Below are 16,109 nucleotides of genomic sequence, written 5' to 3'. Positions count from 1 at the left end.
TTTTGGGCACTGCGTAATATTATTGCGCCTCCTGCAGTCATATTACGGCAGCAAAGTCCTCGTCGATTTTAGTACACGATGTACCTCAAGTTTTAAATAGGAGAAATATCGAAACTCCTTATTTTATTTTTTAGCGCAATGCTAATGGTCTAACCAGATTCAATGGATTATGCTAAGCTATGCTTAAACGGGTACCACCAGACCTGGAGATCAGCTGAATGGATTCCAAAACAGTAAAAATCAAATGTTTAACTCTGGAGCTGGAAAATGAGTATATTTTCAATAAAAAGTGAAGTGTCCATTTAAAATCTTGGAAAATAGGCAGCATTCTCTGTTCTCAAGCGGTGGGGGCGTGTCCACTGTCTGAAACCACAGCCACTCGCAGGATTGGGATGGCCATGTGTGTTTTAGGCACGCCTAAAAACTGTTGAAAAACAATCTAACTCTGCAATTAATTACTAGATAGTTCACAGTCTTTGTGGCGTGTTTCAGGAATATTTTTCTAACATTTATAATGTGCTTAAGAACAATTTTCAAGATTGACTTTACAGGGAATTTAATAGATGCTGATGAACAATATTGTTCAGTATTAGTTCATGTTAGCTAATGCATTTAAAAATTGTAACAAATACAACCTTATTGTAAAGTATTACCGTTTTTCTTTCGCAGGACAATCGCATCAAGACAGCAAAATATAACGTCTTCACCTTCCTGCCCACCAACCTGTTTGAGCAGTTTCAGCGTTTCGCGAATGCCTACTTCTTAGTTCTCCTGATATTACAGGTTTGTCTAAAAGCCATCTTTTAAATCAGTACATGGGGGTTTCAGTTATGAATCATTTATTATAAGAGATGTAATTGGGATTGTACTGTGTGTCAATTCCAGTTAATTCCAGAAATCTCCTCTTTGTCCTGGTTCACTACCATTGTGCCTTTGGTGTTGGTTTTGGCTATCACAGCTGTCAAAGATGCTACCGACGACTATGTAAGAGTCTGTTTATGTTCTTTTATGACTCTGATGCTGTGTCCCACACAGGCAAACTAATGTTTCCTGTGATTGATCTGTTCTGGATTTTTAGTTTCGCCATAAAAGTGACCAACAAGTCAATACCCGGCAGTCTCAGGTACTCATCAAAGGAAAGTAAGTGTCCGTGTCAGGATGTACAAGAAATTGGGAATAACGTGTTTCAGAACTAATGCATTATTTTTTTATTTCAGGTTACAGAATGAAAAATGGATGAATGTAAGAGTCGGGGATATTATCAAACTTGAGAACAATCAGTTTGTTGCTGTAAGTTTGAAATTACTTTATAGTCCTATTTAACTATAATGTGGTCAAAATCAATCTGTTACTGAACCTAAAAGTCACATACTTGACTCAAAAAAAAACCCTTTATACTTTTTCTGCATTATTGTCATGCTGTTTCAAGCCTACATGCATTTGGCTCTATAATAAAAAACAAGAGATGTGCTAACACTTTATAATAAGGTTGTATTTGCTAACATTAGTTAATGCATTAGCTAACATGAACTAACAAAGACAGTACTTCAACAGCATTTATCTATCTTAGTTCATGTTAATTTCAACATTAATTGTGGTTAATGCACAATGAACTAACATGAATTGTATTGCATTAAAGGGATAGTTCCCCCAAAAATAAAAATTCGGCCATCATTTACTCACCTTTGTGTTGTTACAAGTCTGTATAAATGTATTTGTTCTGCTAAACAAAGGCAGAAATTTATTAAGCAGGAAACAGAAGCACCATTGACTTCTACATTAAAAAAGAAAAATACTATGGAAGTCAATGGTGCTTCAAAACAGTTTGGTTACAAACATTGCTCAAAATATCTTCCTTTGTGTTCAGCACAACAAAGACATTTATTCAGATCTGTAACAACTTGAGGGTGAGTAAATACATTTTAAGTTTAATTTTGAGAAAAAATATATTTATATTATAAATATTTATATAAATTATATAAAAATATATACACATGCAAATGTTTCTTAAATATATGCATGTGTGTTTATTTATATATACATTATTATTATACATAGTACACCCACATAGTAAACAAGCTTATTATATAATATTTTTTGGGCTCAAGAAAATCATAGGGGTTGTGTACCTAAAGGATAAAATATGAATAATTGTAATATTTAAGTGTAAGGGAAAGACAAAGTTTTCCAATATCTTTATAGTTATCTACATTCATGACATCAGAGTCCACTGTAATGTAAAGAAAGCTCTAGATTTAACCGTCATACATTAGATGATTTATGAGTTCCTCTCTCATCTATACCGTCCTCTCTCTTCTGTCTACAGGCTGACCTTCTCCTTCTCTCCAGCAGCGAGCCCTATGGACTTTGCTATATCGAGACCGCAGAACTTGACGGGTAAAGGAGTTTTCTGTTCATTTTGAGTCTCACTGAATATGTCCAACAACCTCCTTAAAGTCATGAGCGTGAAAATGCACAGAAATGCTTCTTTTAAGGTATCAAATATTTTCAACAGGGAGACGAACCTGAAGGTGCGTCAGGCTTTGACTGTAACCTCAGACCTCGGGGATGATGTCGCGAAGCTCGCCGACTTTAATGGTAAAGCTATATTCACACATCGTTCCCGGCAAGCAATTTTGCAAAGACGTCTAATAGCTATCCAAACAAAGCCCAGACGTTTAGGCTTGAATCAGGCAAAATGTCAGTGAAATTTGAATGGATGTCTAACCATAGCCCAAAAATAAAGGAAATAAAATAAATAAATGAAATCAAACGACGTGTAATCACTTTTGACTTTACTTACATGATGGAATATCATACGTATTTTTTTTTAACTAAATTTAAGCTATAAATTAACCATGGTTTATTCAATTAAAAAACATGGTTCCCATAGTTTAACCATCATGGTTCCTTTTTTGGTAAGCATTTCACCAAAAAACCATGGTTACTTACAAAAAACATGGTTAATTTTCACAATGGTAGGTAACCTAGACGGTAAAATGACAGCTATTGCTTGCCAGGTTATTGCACCAGAAAAGCAGTAAACAGAAACGCTCGCTCATGCCACTTTGATTGGATTGATCCCTGTGGTTTTCGCCCATGGGGTTTTTGATATGCTTGCGTATGTCTTAAAGCTGTCAAGAAGCCTTTGTAATGAGATTTCGAGTGTCTTCACTTTGATTTTGTCCTAATTAATTTGGAGAGCAACTTCGGCATTCAGAGCTAATAATATTTTCATTTTCAAGAATGCAGTTCTTTCCTCAGTGATTTTTTTTGTGAAACAATAATGACCTTTTTGTATGACATTATCAGTGCCATTATTGTAAGCTTTGTTTGTGTATAACGCATCCAGTAGGCGAAAAAGTCACAGTAAACATGCAGTGAGATAGCAATTCAATATAGCAAAAATAATAAACAACATTTGCCTTCGAATTACACCTTCCTGTTACTTGTCGTCTTCATCGTATCTCTCAGGGGAAGTCATCTGCGAACCTCCAAACAATAAATTGGACAAGTTTACAGGGACACTATACTGGAATGATAATAAGTACTCACTGGACAATGAGAAGATGCTCTTGAGAGGCTGCGTGCTCCGTAATACTGAGTGGTGTTTTGGATTGGTTATCTTCGCAGGTACATTTACTTTCAATGCTCTTTCATTATTTAGCAGAATTGCTTTTTTAAGAAAGATTGATTTGTCATCTTGGTACTCATGCAGACAGTCCTTAGAGCCATACTGACTGCTTAGTCATTCCGTCTCATCTGCTATTAAAGAAATAGCTCATCCAAAAAATGAAAATGTAGTCATAATATATGTCTAAAAGATGGCTGGAAGCAGGAAATTTAAATTGACTAGTTACCCTACACTTTAAAAACAAACGGTGCTAAATAGCACTAAACGTGGTTCACTGGCTCGTAATCATAGAGGAACCATTTAAAGTGCCATAAAGCACCTATGTAGTACCTGTGAAGAACCATATTGTGCTATATAGAACCATATATTGTGCTATATCACCCCTGGAAGGTTCTGCATAGGTGCTAAAGCATTTTTATCAGTAAGGGGATTTCTAAGTGGCCTATTGACACAAAAATGTAGCCATCAAGCAAAATATTGAATTCAGGAAATCAGAACATTTAAGTATACAAGTTGAGTCATAATAAATAACGTGTAATGACACAGGGAATAAGCATTGAGCACATTAAGAGAACAAGGTGCAAAATGGCATAGAAAGCCTAAAATCTGTCAGGATTGAGAGAGAAACCCTGATGTGTAAAATACTTATTTACTTATTTTCCTCGCTGTATATAGCACTAAAAATGGTTCCCCTATGATTACGAGCTTTTAGTGCTATTTAGCACCAATTTTTTTTTTTTTTGAGTGTATTATAGGGCTGCAAAATGATCAAAAAGTTACAAATTACTTGATTACATTTTACTTGTTAAAATGTTTTATTATTGTTTAAAATATTAACATACATAAAAGAAACCAAGCTAATATAAAACATATATGATAAATAAATCTTAAAAATGTCCTGTGTGCTTATTGTATGTGTCACTTTGGGGCTTCTGGTTTTGTCAGGTCTCCAAACTAAGCTGATGCAAAACTGTGGAAGGACGAAATTCAAAAGAACAAGTATTGATAGGCTGATGAACACTTTAGTGCTGTGGGTGAGTGTGAAACACTGAACCGATTGATAGGTGCTAGTTACTTTTAATTTGCTCATGCCATCAGACTTTTAATGGGTGGTTTATCTTGTTATGGTTTAGAAAGACATAACCATGACTGTACTACACATGTCTATATATGGTGTTACATGTATATACAATCATTATTTTGAATATCAGTTGGTTGTTCAAAAATAACGCATACCTTGAATGAAACACAATTGAATGTTAAAGCATATGTGTTGGGTTGCCAGATCTTTGGATTCCTCATCTGTATGGGAATCATCTTGGCCATTGGAAACACCATTTGGGAGGAGAAAGTTGGCAGCAACTTCTGGGCGTATCTTCAGTGGAACGAACTCACTAGCAATGCAATCTTCTCTGGCTTCCTGACCTTCTGGTCCTACATTATCATCCTTAATACTGTTGTACCAATCTCACTATATGTTAGGTAGGTCACGGAAATCACATTATGGGTAGCTAATGAAATCTATCACCGTTGCAATTAAATTTCTGTGAGAATGACGGATGGTTTGGAAATATTAAATTGTATTAATCGCCTGCATATTTAATAGAATTAGTGTTCAACTGAATTTGTGGTAAATAAGTTAAAACAAAACTTACTTGCAGTGTTGAAGTTTTGCGGCTGGGACACAGCTACTTTATAAACTGGGACAGACGCATGTACTACAGCCCTAAGGACACACCTGCCGAAGCTCGGACCACCACCCTCAATGAGGAATTGGGTCAGGTGGAATTCATCTTTTCGGATAAAACAGGGACCCTCACCCAAAACATCATGGTGTTTAATAAGTGTTCCATCAATGGCAAGACTTATGGTGAGCTTATATATTTTTGGTTATGTGTCTACTCCTATATATAGTAAAACATGTTGATTGCTTTGTTTTTGTTTGTTTAGGCGAAGTTTACGATGAATTTGGGCATAAAGTAGATATTACAGAGGTGAGAAAACCCAATCATTTTAGACAAACATGTGTATAGACAACAGATGCCTAAATATCTCAAGATTTTTCATTTATTTACTAAAATAATTAGTTTAAGAAATGTGGAATGATCTAATGTTGTCATGTTAGTGTCAATTTGTGACCCAGTCTGTTGAAGCCCAAGTCATAATTGGTGATTTACTGGTCCCATACGGCAAAAAGAAATCGAAAATAATTTTTAAAATATTTCAAAATATACAAAAAGTGGCCCAAAAATATATACTTGCTGAAAAATATTTTGAAATATGTTTCTAAAAATTTATTTTTCATAGAACATATTTTTTACACATTTTTACACATTTATATATATTTTTTGAATGCATTTACATTCACATGGCATTGGAAGAAAAACTTTGTTTATGTTACGAACCTGTTAGCATAACACTTGTTAATAGATTAAAATTAAATATATTTTCAACTGCAAAAATATACTTTATAAAATGTAATATTTTGTATAAATTATAAACTTTTATATTTTTGCCAGGAAAAATATAAATTATACTTAAAATATTTGTGTCATATGGGTTGTAAAATGAAGTTAAGATTTAAACTAAATATTTTAAAATACTTTTTTAAGATGTAAAATAAATCTTTGGTGTCCCAGGTGTACATTTGTGAATTTGTAGCTCAAAATACTAAATAATATAGATAATATATTATAGCATGCAAAAACTGCCATTTTGTAGGTGAGAGCAAAAATGTGCCATTTTGGGTGTGTCCTTTAGAATGCAAATGAGCTGATGCATGGTGATTTGTTGACAAAAATCATTGGGGATTTTGCTGTCAATTATTTTTTTCTCCCTCTCTCTTTCTCTCTGCACTAAATAGCAGTACCCTGGTTGAATAGTGCAGATTAAGGGGCGGTAATATTATAAGAAGATCCACTTATGACATCATAAGGGGAGCCAAATTTCATCACCTAATTTTTCAAGTGCTTGCAGAGAATGGTTTCCCAAAACTAAGTTACTGGGTTTATCTTTTCCCTTTTTTTAGGTTAATAGAAGCACCTAATTTTAGCACTTAAACATGGAAAAAGTCAGATTTCATGCTATGGCCCCTTTAATGAAGCTTTACTTTTTACAAAATGTATTTAGCATAAATTTAAAAAAATATTTTTGGCCAGAGATTTTTATTTTTGCCGTATAGGTTTTCAATATAAAATCTATATAAAAATTGGTGAAAATATAACCTTGATATCTTTAATATTGACTGAGTATAAGGATATGTCAAAGACTGAAGTTAATGTGAAATCAATGACTACAATCAAACTTTTGAAATCAAACTTTGATACTCCTAATCTCATTATTAGATTATAAGACTTTAGCCTGGATTTCACAGACAGGGTAACATATACTATATATATATGGTATACTGTTTATGCTATATATACCTGCAGCACTTTTTCTGTGTGTTTGCACGTTTATAGAATAAATAAGACATTTATACAATACAACCTATTATAAGATGTTATATTGAATTCTTACAGAAAACACCATGTGTGGACTTCTCCTTCAATCCGCTGATGGACCGGAAGTTTCGTTTCCATGACAGCAGCTTGGTTGAGGCCATCAAACTGGAAGAGCCTCTGGTGCAGGAATTCTTCCGACTGTTAGCGCTCTGTCACACTGTCATGCCAGAAGAGAGGAATGAAGGTAAACTAGACACCAAACAAAATATTACAAATACGTTTATTTACTTAGCAGATGCTTTTATCCAAAGCGACTTACAAATGAGAGAGAGCCTTTAATATTTGGTCAAGAAAGCCAACAATAAACATAATTTACAAAGCAATGTTTACAAGTAGAAATAGAGTTGTAGCTTAGAAAAGATGCATAACATAGAAGACAGAGGACAGAGATTATTATAATTATTATCAAAGATAAATATTGTAAGATATTACTAAATAATATAGATAATATATCTAATTATTAAATTAGATATAAAATTAGATGTAAAATTGCGACAAAGTGTTATACATATGAAATTGAACTGAAACTATAAATCTATATAGACCTGTGTAGAATTAGACTGATTGAAGTTTTGTGAATTGTTAAAGGTGAGCTGGTGTATCAGGCACAATCTCCAGATGAAGGAGCTCTGGTCACAGCGGCACGAAACTTCGGATTTGTGTTTCGGTCCAGAACCCCAGAAACCATCACTTTATATGAGATGGGTCAACCGGTTACCTACCAACTACTGGCCATTTTAGACTTCAACAACATCCGCAAAAGAATGAGCGTTATTGGTTGGTTCAGTTTTATTATTTTGTATTAATTGGTGGGCAAGTGATTAATCGCAATTAATCACATACAAACTAAAAGTGAGTGTTTGCATAATATATGTGTATATGTGTGTACTGTGTGTAAATATATGTATTCATGAAACATTTATGTGTATTTACATTCAGTGACGGCTCGTGGCTCATCCGAGGGGCGCAAATTTAAAATATGTGTTCGGAGTGTCATGTGTGTTGCTCGTGTTTTCAAAATATGTGCTTGTTGCGTCATGTGAACCATGTGCATCACGTGTTATGTCAAAATAAGTGCCTGCTGCACATGCTTCAAAATTGTTTATGATAAATGAGACGCTCATGTTCATAAAATACACGCAAGACACTCCCTTAAAAGTAAACTCATTATTATGCATGAGATTATGCGAGTATCTGGCAAACGCGAGCGTCTCTTTTATCATAAACCCTTTAGACGCGTCTTCAGCAGGCACTTCACAAGACACGTGATGCACATAGGATCACTCGACGCGCAGAACACATATTTTGAAATTACGAACCACACACATGATGGGCTACATACATGTTGTGACGAACTTCGCATCGAGCACCCTCGAAAAAAGAAGTAATTGGCTGCCACTGTTTATATTTATTTTATTTTATTTAAAAAATTCTTACATTTAAACATGTATGTGTGTGTATTTAAATATACATAATAATTACACACACACATATATTATGAACACATATTATAATAATATATGTATAGCTTTTTGTAAGCGATTAATCGCGATTAATCGTTTGCCCACCACTTTAATTTATATATTAATTTGATTAATTCATAAATATTCACATATCTTTTTGTTTATATAGATTTTTCATCTTTGTTACTGTATGGGCTATTGCTAATGTTTCTTTAAAGTGATCCATCATCCATTTCTTTTTAGGCTTTTGCATAATTCATCCACTTGTGGGAAATCGATAAGCGAATCTGTTGAATCTTTTTTTTGTGTACTCTGACATTTATAACTAGCACAGTCATTTGCTGTCTCTTCTGCAGTGAGAAACCCAAATGGGCAGCTAAGGCTTTACTCAAAAGGAGCAGACACAATACTCTTTGACAGGCTGGACCCGTCTAATGAAGAGCTTATGTATACTACCTCAGAGCACCTTAATGTAAGTTGCTAAGCTCTTCTTTCCTTGTTTATAGAGTGCTGCAGGGATGACGTATTTTTGGAGGCGAAACCCGGAAGCGAGTTAGCATTTTAGCACTTCCGGTTCCATCGTCCCAAAATCATTGGGGTTTTTGAATGGTTAAATGCCTTAACTCACTTAACTTATTGATTCATTCTGGTACTATTCTAAACAATCAGACGTGTGAGTTTCACCTGGTGGGCATTAAAAAAATCTAATAAACTTACATATCTGTAGACCAGAATATCCCAAGGTTCCTTAGACTTAAGTCAGTTAGCAACCAGTCAAAACACCCTAATAACCACAACAAGTGTAACTGGTTCTACTTAACCTAAGCATGTTAGAGACCACTGGCATATTGTCTGGTATAGTTGGTCTAAAGCAGCCTATGGGCTTCAGTCATTAGGAGACACTGTCCATCAGTCATGTCTCATTTACTGCTCTCTGGTTTCTCAAGGAGCAATCAGCTTTCTATTGATGTCATGGGAGAAGCCATCCTAGCAAGATAAAAATAGCAGCTTTTAAACGCATATGGATAATGATAGGAAACGGGAAGTGGATGCTTTCATAGCTCAGATTGAACACAGAAAGCTGTGTAGTGTGCTAAGTATAATTACGACACCGTTGGGTATAATTGACTGTGTGGTTTGTTTTCATGATAAAATAAATGTCTTGTCTGGCATGAATGTATTTCCTGTATGTATCTGTGTCATTTAGGAGTTTGCCGGGGAGGGTCTGAGAACGTTAGCGCTCGCTTACAAAGACCTGGATGAGGATGTATTTGATGAATGGATGAAGCAACTCCTGTTTGCCAGCACGGCGCTGGATAACAGAGAAGAAAAACTCGGGGCCCTGTATGAAGAAATAGAGCAGGGCATGATGGTAAATGGCTTTGTGTTTGTGTAAACTAGTTTGAACATCAAGACATGGTTATTATATTGCTGGCTTATTTAAACACTAAACATTCAGAATTGTTGCATTTAAAGGGGCAACGTCATGCACTCTTTGTGGTGTGCTCAATTTGGCATACCAGTTATGCTCTTGTAGTGATATTACGCACCGCCCGAAAATAGTCCCTTGGTTACCTTTAATAACAGAGGACTATTTTCGGGCAATTGCGTATATATATCACTACGCCTGCTGTAGCCATGTTACAGCAGCAAAGTTCTTGATTATTACGCCAGAATGAGAGTATATTTCCTAGCCATATCGGCTTAGAAAATCGCAACTTTTAATTTTCCGTCTTAGTACACGATGTAACTACAGAAGAGTCCAGTTTTAAATAGGAAAAATTTTGAAACTCTTTGGTTATTTTTTTGTGCGATCATGCGATGCTAATGGTCTTATCAGATTCAATGGATTGTGCTAAGCTGTGCTAAAAGTGGTACCACCAGACCCGGAGATCAGCTGAATGGATTTCAAAACGGGAAAAACCAATTGTTTAACTCTAGGGGAGCTGGAAAACGAGTATATTTCTTTTTAAAAAAGGGGGAGTGTCCTTTTAAAGGCGGGGTGCATGATCTCTGAAAGCCAATGTTGAAATTTGAAATCACCTAAACAAACACGCCCTTACCCCAAAGAATCTGGACCTTCTTTTGATAGACCCGCCCAACACATACGCAACCCAGGCAATAATGTTGGTTAGTAGACACGCCCCTTACTGCTGATTGGCTACAAGTGTGTTTTGGTACTCAGCCCGACTCCCTTTTCCAAAGTGTTTTACAAAAATCATGCACTCCGTTTTTAAAAGTCAAAATATGTCAAACTGACATTTCCTTTGAAATCGTACCAGACCGCTCAATTTATAAATAATTATTATAAGCATTATTATAAACATAGATAAACAATATTAACAGTAAACATATACAATTATATTAGATGCAAACCCTCTAAGTGCATCTGACATGTTTTCTTGTAAATGAGCATTTTTTTTTATCAAACTCTTAATGGATTCTGCCAACAAAGCGGTATTTCTGAATGGCCTGAGTGCAGGATTAAGCGGATTTGAAGCAAAGTATTTGCCGTAGAGTATGTGCCGAAAGCTTTCGGTTAATATTATTATCCAATTTTTTGACGGAGGAGGCGTTTAGTTGCTTTTACATCTGAGATCCTTATATACACATAAACCTAAAAATAAAATAAGATATATTGTTATGATAAAAATTATAAATATAAATATTATTGTTACATTATAAACATTTGAGGTACCTGATTTTTGTTTATTTTTTTTACCAAAAATTTACAGACTGAAGCTTTAAAGGAATATTCCATTTTCTTAAAAGAAAAATCCAGATAATTTACTCACCACCATGTCATCCAAAATGTTGATGTCTTTCTTTGTTCAGTCGAGAAGAAATTATGTTTTTTGAGGAAAACATTGCAGGATTTTTCTCATTTTAATAGACTTTAATAGAGCCCAACATTTAACACTTAACTCAACACGTAACAGTTTTTTTCAACGGAGTTTCAAATGACTATAAACGATCCCAAACGAGGCATAAGGGTCTTATCTAGCAAAACGATTGTCATTTTTGACAAGAAAAACAACAAATATACACTTTTAAAGCACAACTTCTCGTTTAAATCCGGTCGTGATGAGCCAACGTGACCCCACGCAATACGTCATGACGTCAAGAGGTCACAGAGGACGAACGCGAAACTCCGCCCCAGTGTTTACAAGTGTTGTGAACGAGGACCGTTCCTACGTTGTTGTATGTCAACTGATACTAATTAATGACTTTGTGTCAGTTTATTGTTTAAAATGGTCCGCAAATGTGCGTTTTATATATGTAACACGTGACCTCCCTACGTCACTACGCATTTACGTTAGGTCACGCAGGGCCGTATTTAGACAAGAAGTTGTGGTTTAAAAGTGCATATTTGTTATTTTTATTGTCAAAAATGACAATCGTTTTGCTAGATAAGACCCTTATGCCTCGTTTGGGATCATTTAGAGTCCTTTGAAACTCCGTTGAAAAAAACTGTTAAGTGCTGAGTTAAGTATTAAATGTTGGGCTCTATTAAAGTCCATTAAAATGAGAAAAATCCTGCAATGTTTTCCTCAAAAAACATAATTTCTTCTCGACTGAACAAAGAAAGACATCAACATTTTGGATGACATGGTGGTGAGTAAATTATCTGGATTTTTCTTTTAAGAAAATGGAATATTCCTTTAATAAGTGACATGTTTATTATTAAACTATGGATGCGGCAATACAAAAATATCTATGCCGATACCGATATTCAATAACTTGGAATGACATCTAACTTTACCGATAGTTTTGCATTTTACTCCTTCTTTTCAAATATTATGTCATGAAATTCTGTTATCATTGTCACCCATTTCAAAATAATCACACAGGATAAGTTTTCATGCATTTTTCAGCCACTTTTGATTGCTAGTATAGATGGTTTCAGCAGTAACAACATAAACAAGCGGCCGTCGTGGTCCGCACTTAACTTCCGGTAAACTCTGCTAAGAATAAATAACAACAAAGTTCTTTATACGTAGTTTATTTATATAACAAGCAAAAAAACAACACATAGATTACCTAGGAAACCAAAACATTTGTTATTTTCGACGAGGTGAAAAGAGATCAGTTTAGCAACTAGTCAGACCATTAAAAAAAAAAGTTTGGATCCAGACGTGTATCGCGTCATCCGATGAAACCGTCTATATATAATTTGCCTTGTTTTAAAACATTCGATGACCGATAATGCTTTCATTTGCCGATGTCAATCATAGGCTGATATATCCGTGCATCACTGTGTAAAACAACTGAATCTCTTTTTCTAAAGCTGCTTGGTGCTACAGCCATAGAGGACAAACTACAAGATGGCGTTCCAGAGACTATTGCCTGTCTGACCTTGGCCAACATCAAGATCTGGGTGCTAACAGGGGACAAACTAGGTAACCTTATACTAATGAGAATATACATGCAGACCGCATTTACTTAAAGGAATATTCCATTTTCTTAAAAGAAAAATCCAGATAATTTACTCACCACCATGTCATCCAAAATGTTGATGTCTTTCTTTGTTCAGTCGAGAAGAAATTATGTTTTTTGAGGAAAACATTGCAGGATTTTTCTCATTTTAATGGACTTTAATAGAGCCCAACATTTAATACTTAACTCAACACTTAACAGTATTTTTCAACAGAGTTTCAAAGGACTATAAACAATCCCAAACGAGGCATAAGGGTCTTATCTAGAAAAACGATTGTCATTTTTGACAATAAAAATAACAAATATACATTTTTAAAGCACAACTTCTCGTCTAAATCCGGTCGAGCGCGACCTAACGTAAATGCGTAGTGACGTAGGGAGATCACGTGTTACATATATAAAACGCACATTTGCGGACCATTGTAAACCATAAACTGACACAAAGACATTAATTAGTATCAGTTGACATACAACAACGTAGGAACGGTCCTTGTTCTCAACACTTGTAAACACTGGGGCGGAGTTTCGCGTTCGTCCTCTGTGACCTCTTGACGTCAGGACGTATTGCGTGGGGTCATGTTGGCGCATCACGACCGGATTTAAACGAGAAGTTGTGCTTTAAAAGTGTATATTTGTTATTTTTATTGTCAAAAGTGACAATCGTTTTGCTAGATAAGACCCTTATGCCTCGTTTGGGATCATTTACAGTCATTTAGAAAAACTGTTAAGTGTTGAGTTAAGTATTAAATGTTGGGCTCTATTAAAGTCCATTAAAATGAGAAAAATCCTGCAATGTTTTACTCAAAAAACATAATTTCTTCTCGACTGAACAAAGAAAGACATCAACATTTTGGATGACATGGTGGTGAGTAAATTATCTGGATTGAATATTTCTTTTAGCTTAATTGAGGTTTTATTGTTTTTTTCGTTGTGGTTGCAGAGACGGCAATGAACATTGGCTACTCCTGCAACATGCTCAGAGATGACATGAATGAGGTGTTTATAATCTCAGGTCACACCACGCTTGAGGTCCAACGAGAGCTCAGGTAACATTTCACAATTAGATTTTAGGACACTGTCATTTTGGAAATAATGAATATATGAATACACTCTGGTTGCGGACGACATTATAATAAGTGAGATTCAGAGAAATACTTTATATTAGAAATTATATTCAATATCATTATTATATAAAAAAATACATGTAGTCAAAGTTTTAGGTTTTAGGAGACTTGCGAGGAAGCGATTGTAAAAATCAGGACTACAAACCGAATGACAAAAATACATTTCCTTTTACCTGTCAGAACAAAGCATAGAGGTCTTGTAACCTGAAATGAATCATTTGTGCTGCTTTACCAAAATAAAGTGGATATTCTGTTGGTTTGTGCCCAGGGCTGCAAAAGAAACAATCATGGGACCCAGCAGAGATAAATTCAGCAGCGATCCTAACATGGAAAAGACAGAATTATACTCAAGTGACTCTGTCTTTGAAGAGACCATCATTGCAGAGTATGCTTTAGTTATTAATGGACACAGTTTGGTAAGGGTCACTCATTTTGTATGGCTTTGAAATCTATGAATTATGGATTTACCTTTTTGTTTCTTTAACAGAGACTTTTTTTAGATAAAAATAATTTGTGTAGATCCAATGCTTTGCTGTCATCTTGTTACTAGAAGTGTCCGGTTCATATTATTGCTCCTTAAACCAGTTTTATGTAAAACAGCTTTCAGTGGTAGTTGCTAAGCTGTACAGCCATTTATAGGCTTTCTAAAAGTCCAGTATTAGTCTATTGAAATTGGGTTTTAGTAGAAAGTAGCAGTTGAAAGTGGTTTTGCTTGGATAAATGAGTCTTTGAGTTTGACAGGTTAATGACAGCCTCAACAACTAAATTCAATTTGGCCAACAAATGATGTGCTGACAGTTTACAGAGGTGTACAGTTTCAGCATGTGCTGTGTTTTTTTTTTGTATTTGATGTGAAGGCTCATGCCCTGGAGGCAGACCTGGAGCAGATTCTGGTAGATGTGGCGTGCCTGTGTAAGACTGTGATCTGCTGTAGAGTCACTCCACTTCAGAAAGCTCTTGTGGTTGAGCTCATAAAGAGGCATAAGAGAGCTGTCACGCTCGCCATCGGTGATGGAGCCAATGACGTCAGTATGATCAAGAGTAAGACACTTCTCCTACACTCCTGTCTGTCTGTCTATCTACTGTATTTGTCTGTCTATCTATCTATCTATCTATCTATCTATCTATCTATCTATCTATCTATCTATCTATCTATCTATCTATCTATCTATCTATCTATCTATCTATCTATCTGTTTGTCTATCCATCTGTCTGTCTCTCTACTGTATCTTTCTGTCCATCTGTCTGTCTATGTTTCTGTGTATCTTTGTGTCTGTTTATAATTCTGTCTGTCTATCGATCTATCTGTCTGTCTATCCATCTGTCAGTCTGTTCATCTCCCTGGATGTCTGTCTATCTACTGTATTTACATTCTGTCTGTCTGTCTATCTATCTATCTGTTTGTCTGTCTTTCTCTCTACTGTATCTTTCTGTCTATCTGTCTGTCTGACTGGCTGTTTTTCTGTCTATCTGTCTGGCTATTTGTCTGTCTGTCTTTCTCTCTACTGTATCTTTCTGCCTATCTATGTGTCTGTCTTTCTGTCTGTCTATCTATCTACTGTATTTTTCTGTCTATCTGTGTCTGTCTGTCTGTCTATCCATATATCTATCTATCCGTCTGTCTGTCTGTCTGTCTGTCTGTCTGTCTGTCTGTCTGTCTGTCTGTCTGTCTCTTTTCTGTATCTTTCTGTCTATCTGTATGTCTGTCTAACTTCCGGTATGTGTCTGTCTATGGATATGTCTATCTGTCTGTCTGTTGATCTATCTGCCTGTCTGTCCATCTGTCTGGATGTCTGTTTGTCTATCCGTCTGTTTGTCTGTCTATCCATCTGTCTGGATGTCCTTCTAATGTATTTGTCTGTCTATCTATCTATCTGTCTGTCTGTCTGTCTGTCTGTCTGTCTGTCTATCTATCTGTTTGTGTATCGGTCTGTCTGTCTCTCTACTG

At 35.4% G+C, this 16,109-nt stretch overlaps 1 protein-coding gene across 1 annotated transcript in view; it reads left to right on the top strand.

The window, feature by feature from the left end:
- atp8b4 (ATPase phospholipid transporting 8B4) overlaps nucleotides 1-16,109 on the top strand; it is a 37,948-nt gene that overhangs the window by 12,253 nt on the left and 9,586 nt on the right. Inside the window, exons 4-22 of the mRNA XM_073813296.1 lie at nucleotides 670-783; nucleotides 886-984; nucleotides 1,079-1,140; nucleotides 1,218-1,290; nucleotides 2,327-2,397; nucleotides 2,516-2,598; nucleotides 3,475-3,633; nucleotides 4,580-4,668; nucleotides 4,920-5,116; nucleotides 5,296-5,504; nucleotides 5,585-5,628; nucleotides 7,156-7,321; nucleotides 7,726-7,914; nucleotides 8,957-9,072; nucleotides 9,808-9,972; nucleotides 12,889-13,000; nucleotides 13,978-14,083; nucleotides 14,430-14,577; nucleotides 15,019-15,202. Of these exons, the coding sequence (XP_073669397.1) occupies nucleotides 670-783; nucleotides 886-984; nucleotides 1,079-1,140; nucleotides 1,218-1,290; nucleotides 2,327-2,397; nucleotides 2,516-2,598; nucleotides 3,475-3,633; nucleotides 4,580-4,668; nucleotides 4,920-5,116; nucleotides 5,296-5,504; nucleotides 5,585-5,628; nucleotides 7,156-7,321; nucleotides 7,726-7,914; nucleotides 8,957-9,072; nucleotides 9,808-9,972; nucleotides 12,889-13,000; nucleotides 13,978-14,083; nucleotides 14,430-14,577; nucleotides 15,019-15,202 (2,386 nt within the window). The remainder of the gene's footprint in view (nucleotides 1-669; nucleotides 784-885; nucleotides 985-1,078; nucleotides 1,141-1,217; nucleotides 1,291-2,326; nucleotides 2,398-2,515; nucleotides 2,599-3,474; nucleotides 3,634-4,579; nucleotides 4,669-4,919; nucleotides 5,117-5,295; nucleotides 5,505-5,584; nucleotides 5,629-7,155; nucleotides 7,322-7,725; nucleotides 7,915-8,956; nucleotides 9,073-9,807; nucleotides 9,973-12,888; nucleotides 13,001-13,977; nucleotides 14,084-14,429; nucleotides 14,578-15,018; nucleotides 15,203-16,109) is intronic.

This window comes from Paramisgurnus dabryanus, chromosome 23 (genome assembly GCF_030506205.2).
Source record: "Paramisgurnus dabryanus chromosome 23, PD_genome_1.1, whole genome shotgun sequence".
Taxonomy (NCBI): Eukaryota; Metazoa; Chordata; class Actinopteri; order Cypriniformes; family Cobitidae; genus Paramisgurnus; species Paramisgurnus dabryanus.
This window is presented reverse-complemented; position numbering and strand designations above follow the sequence as displayed.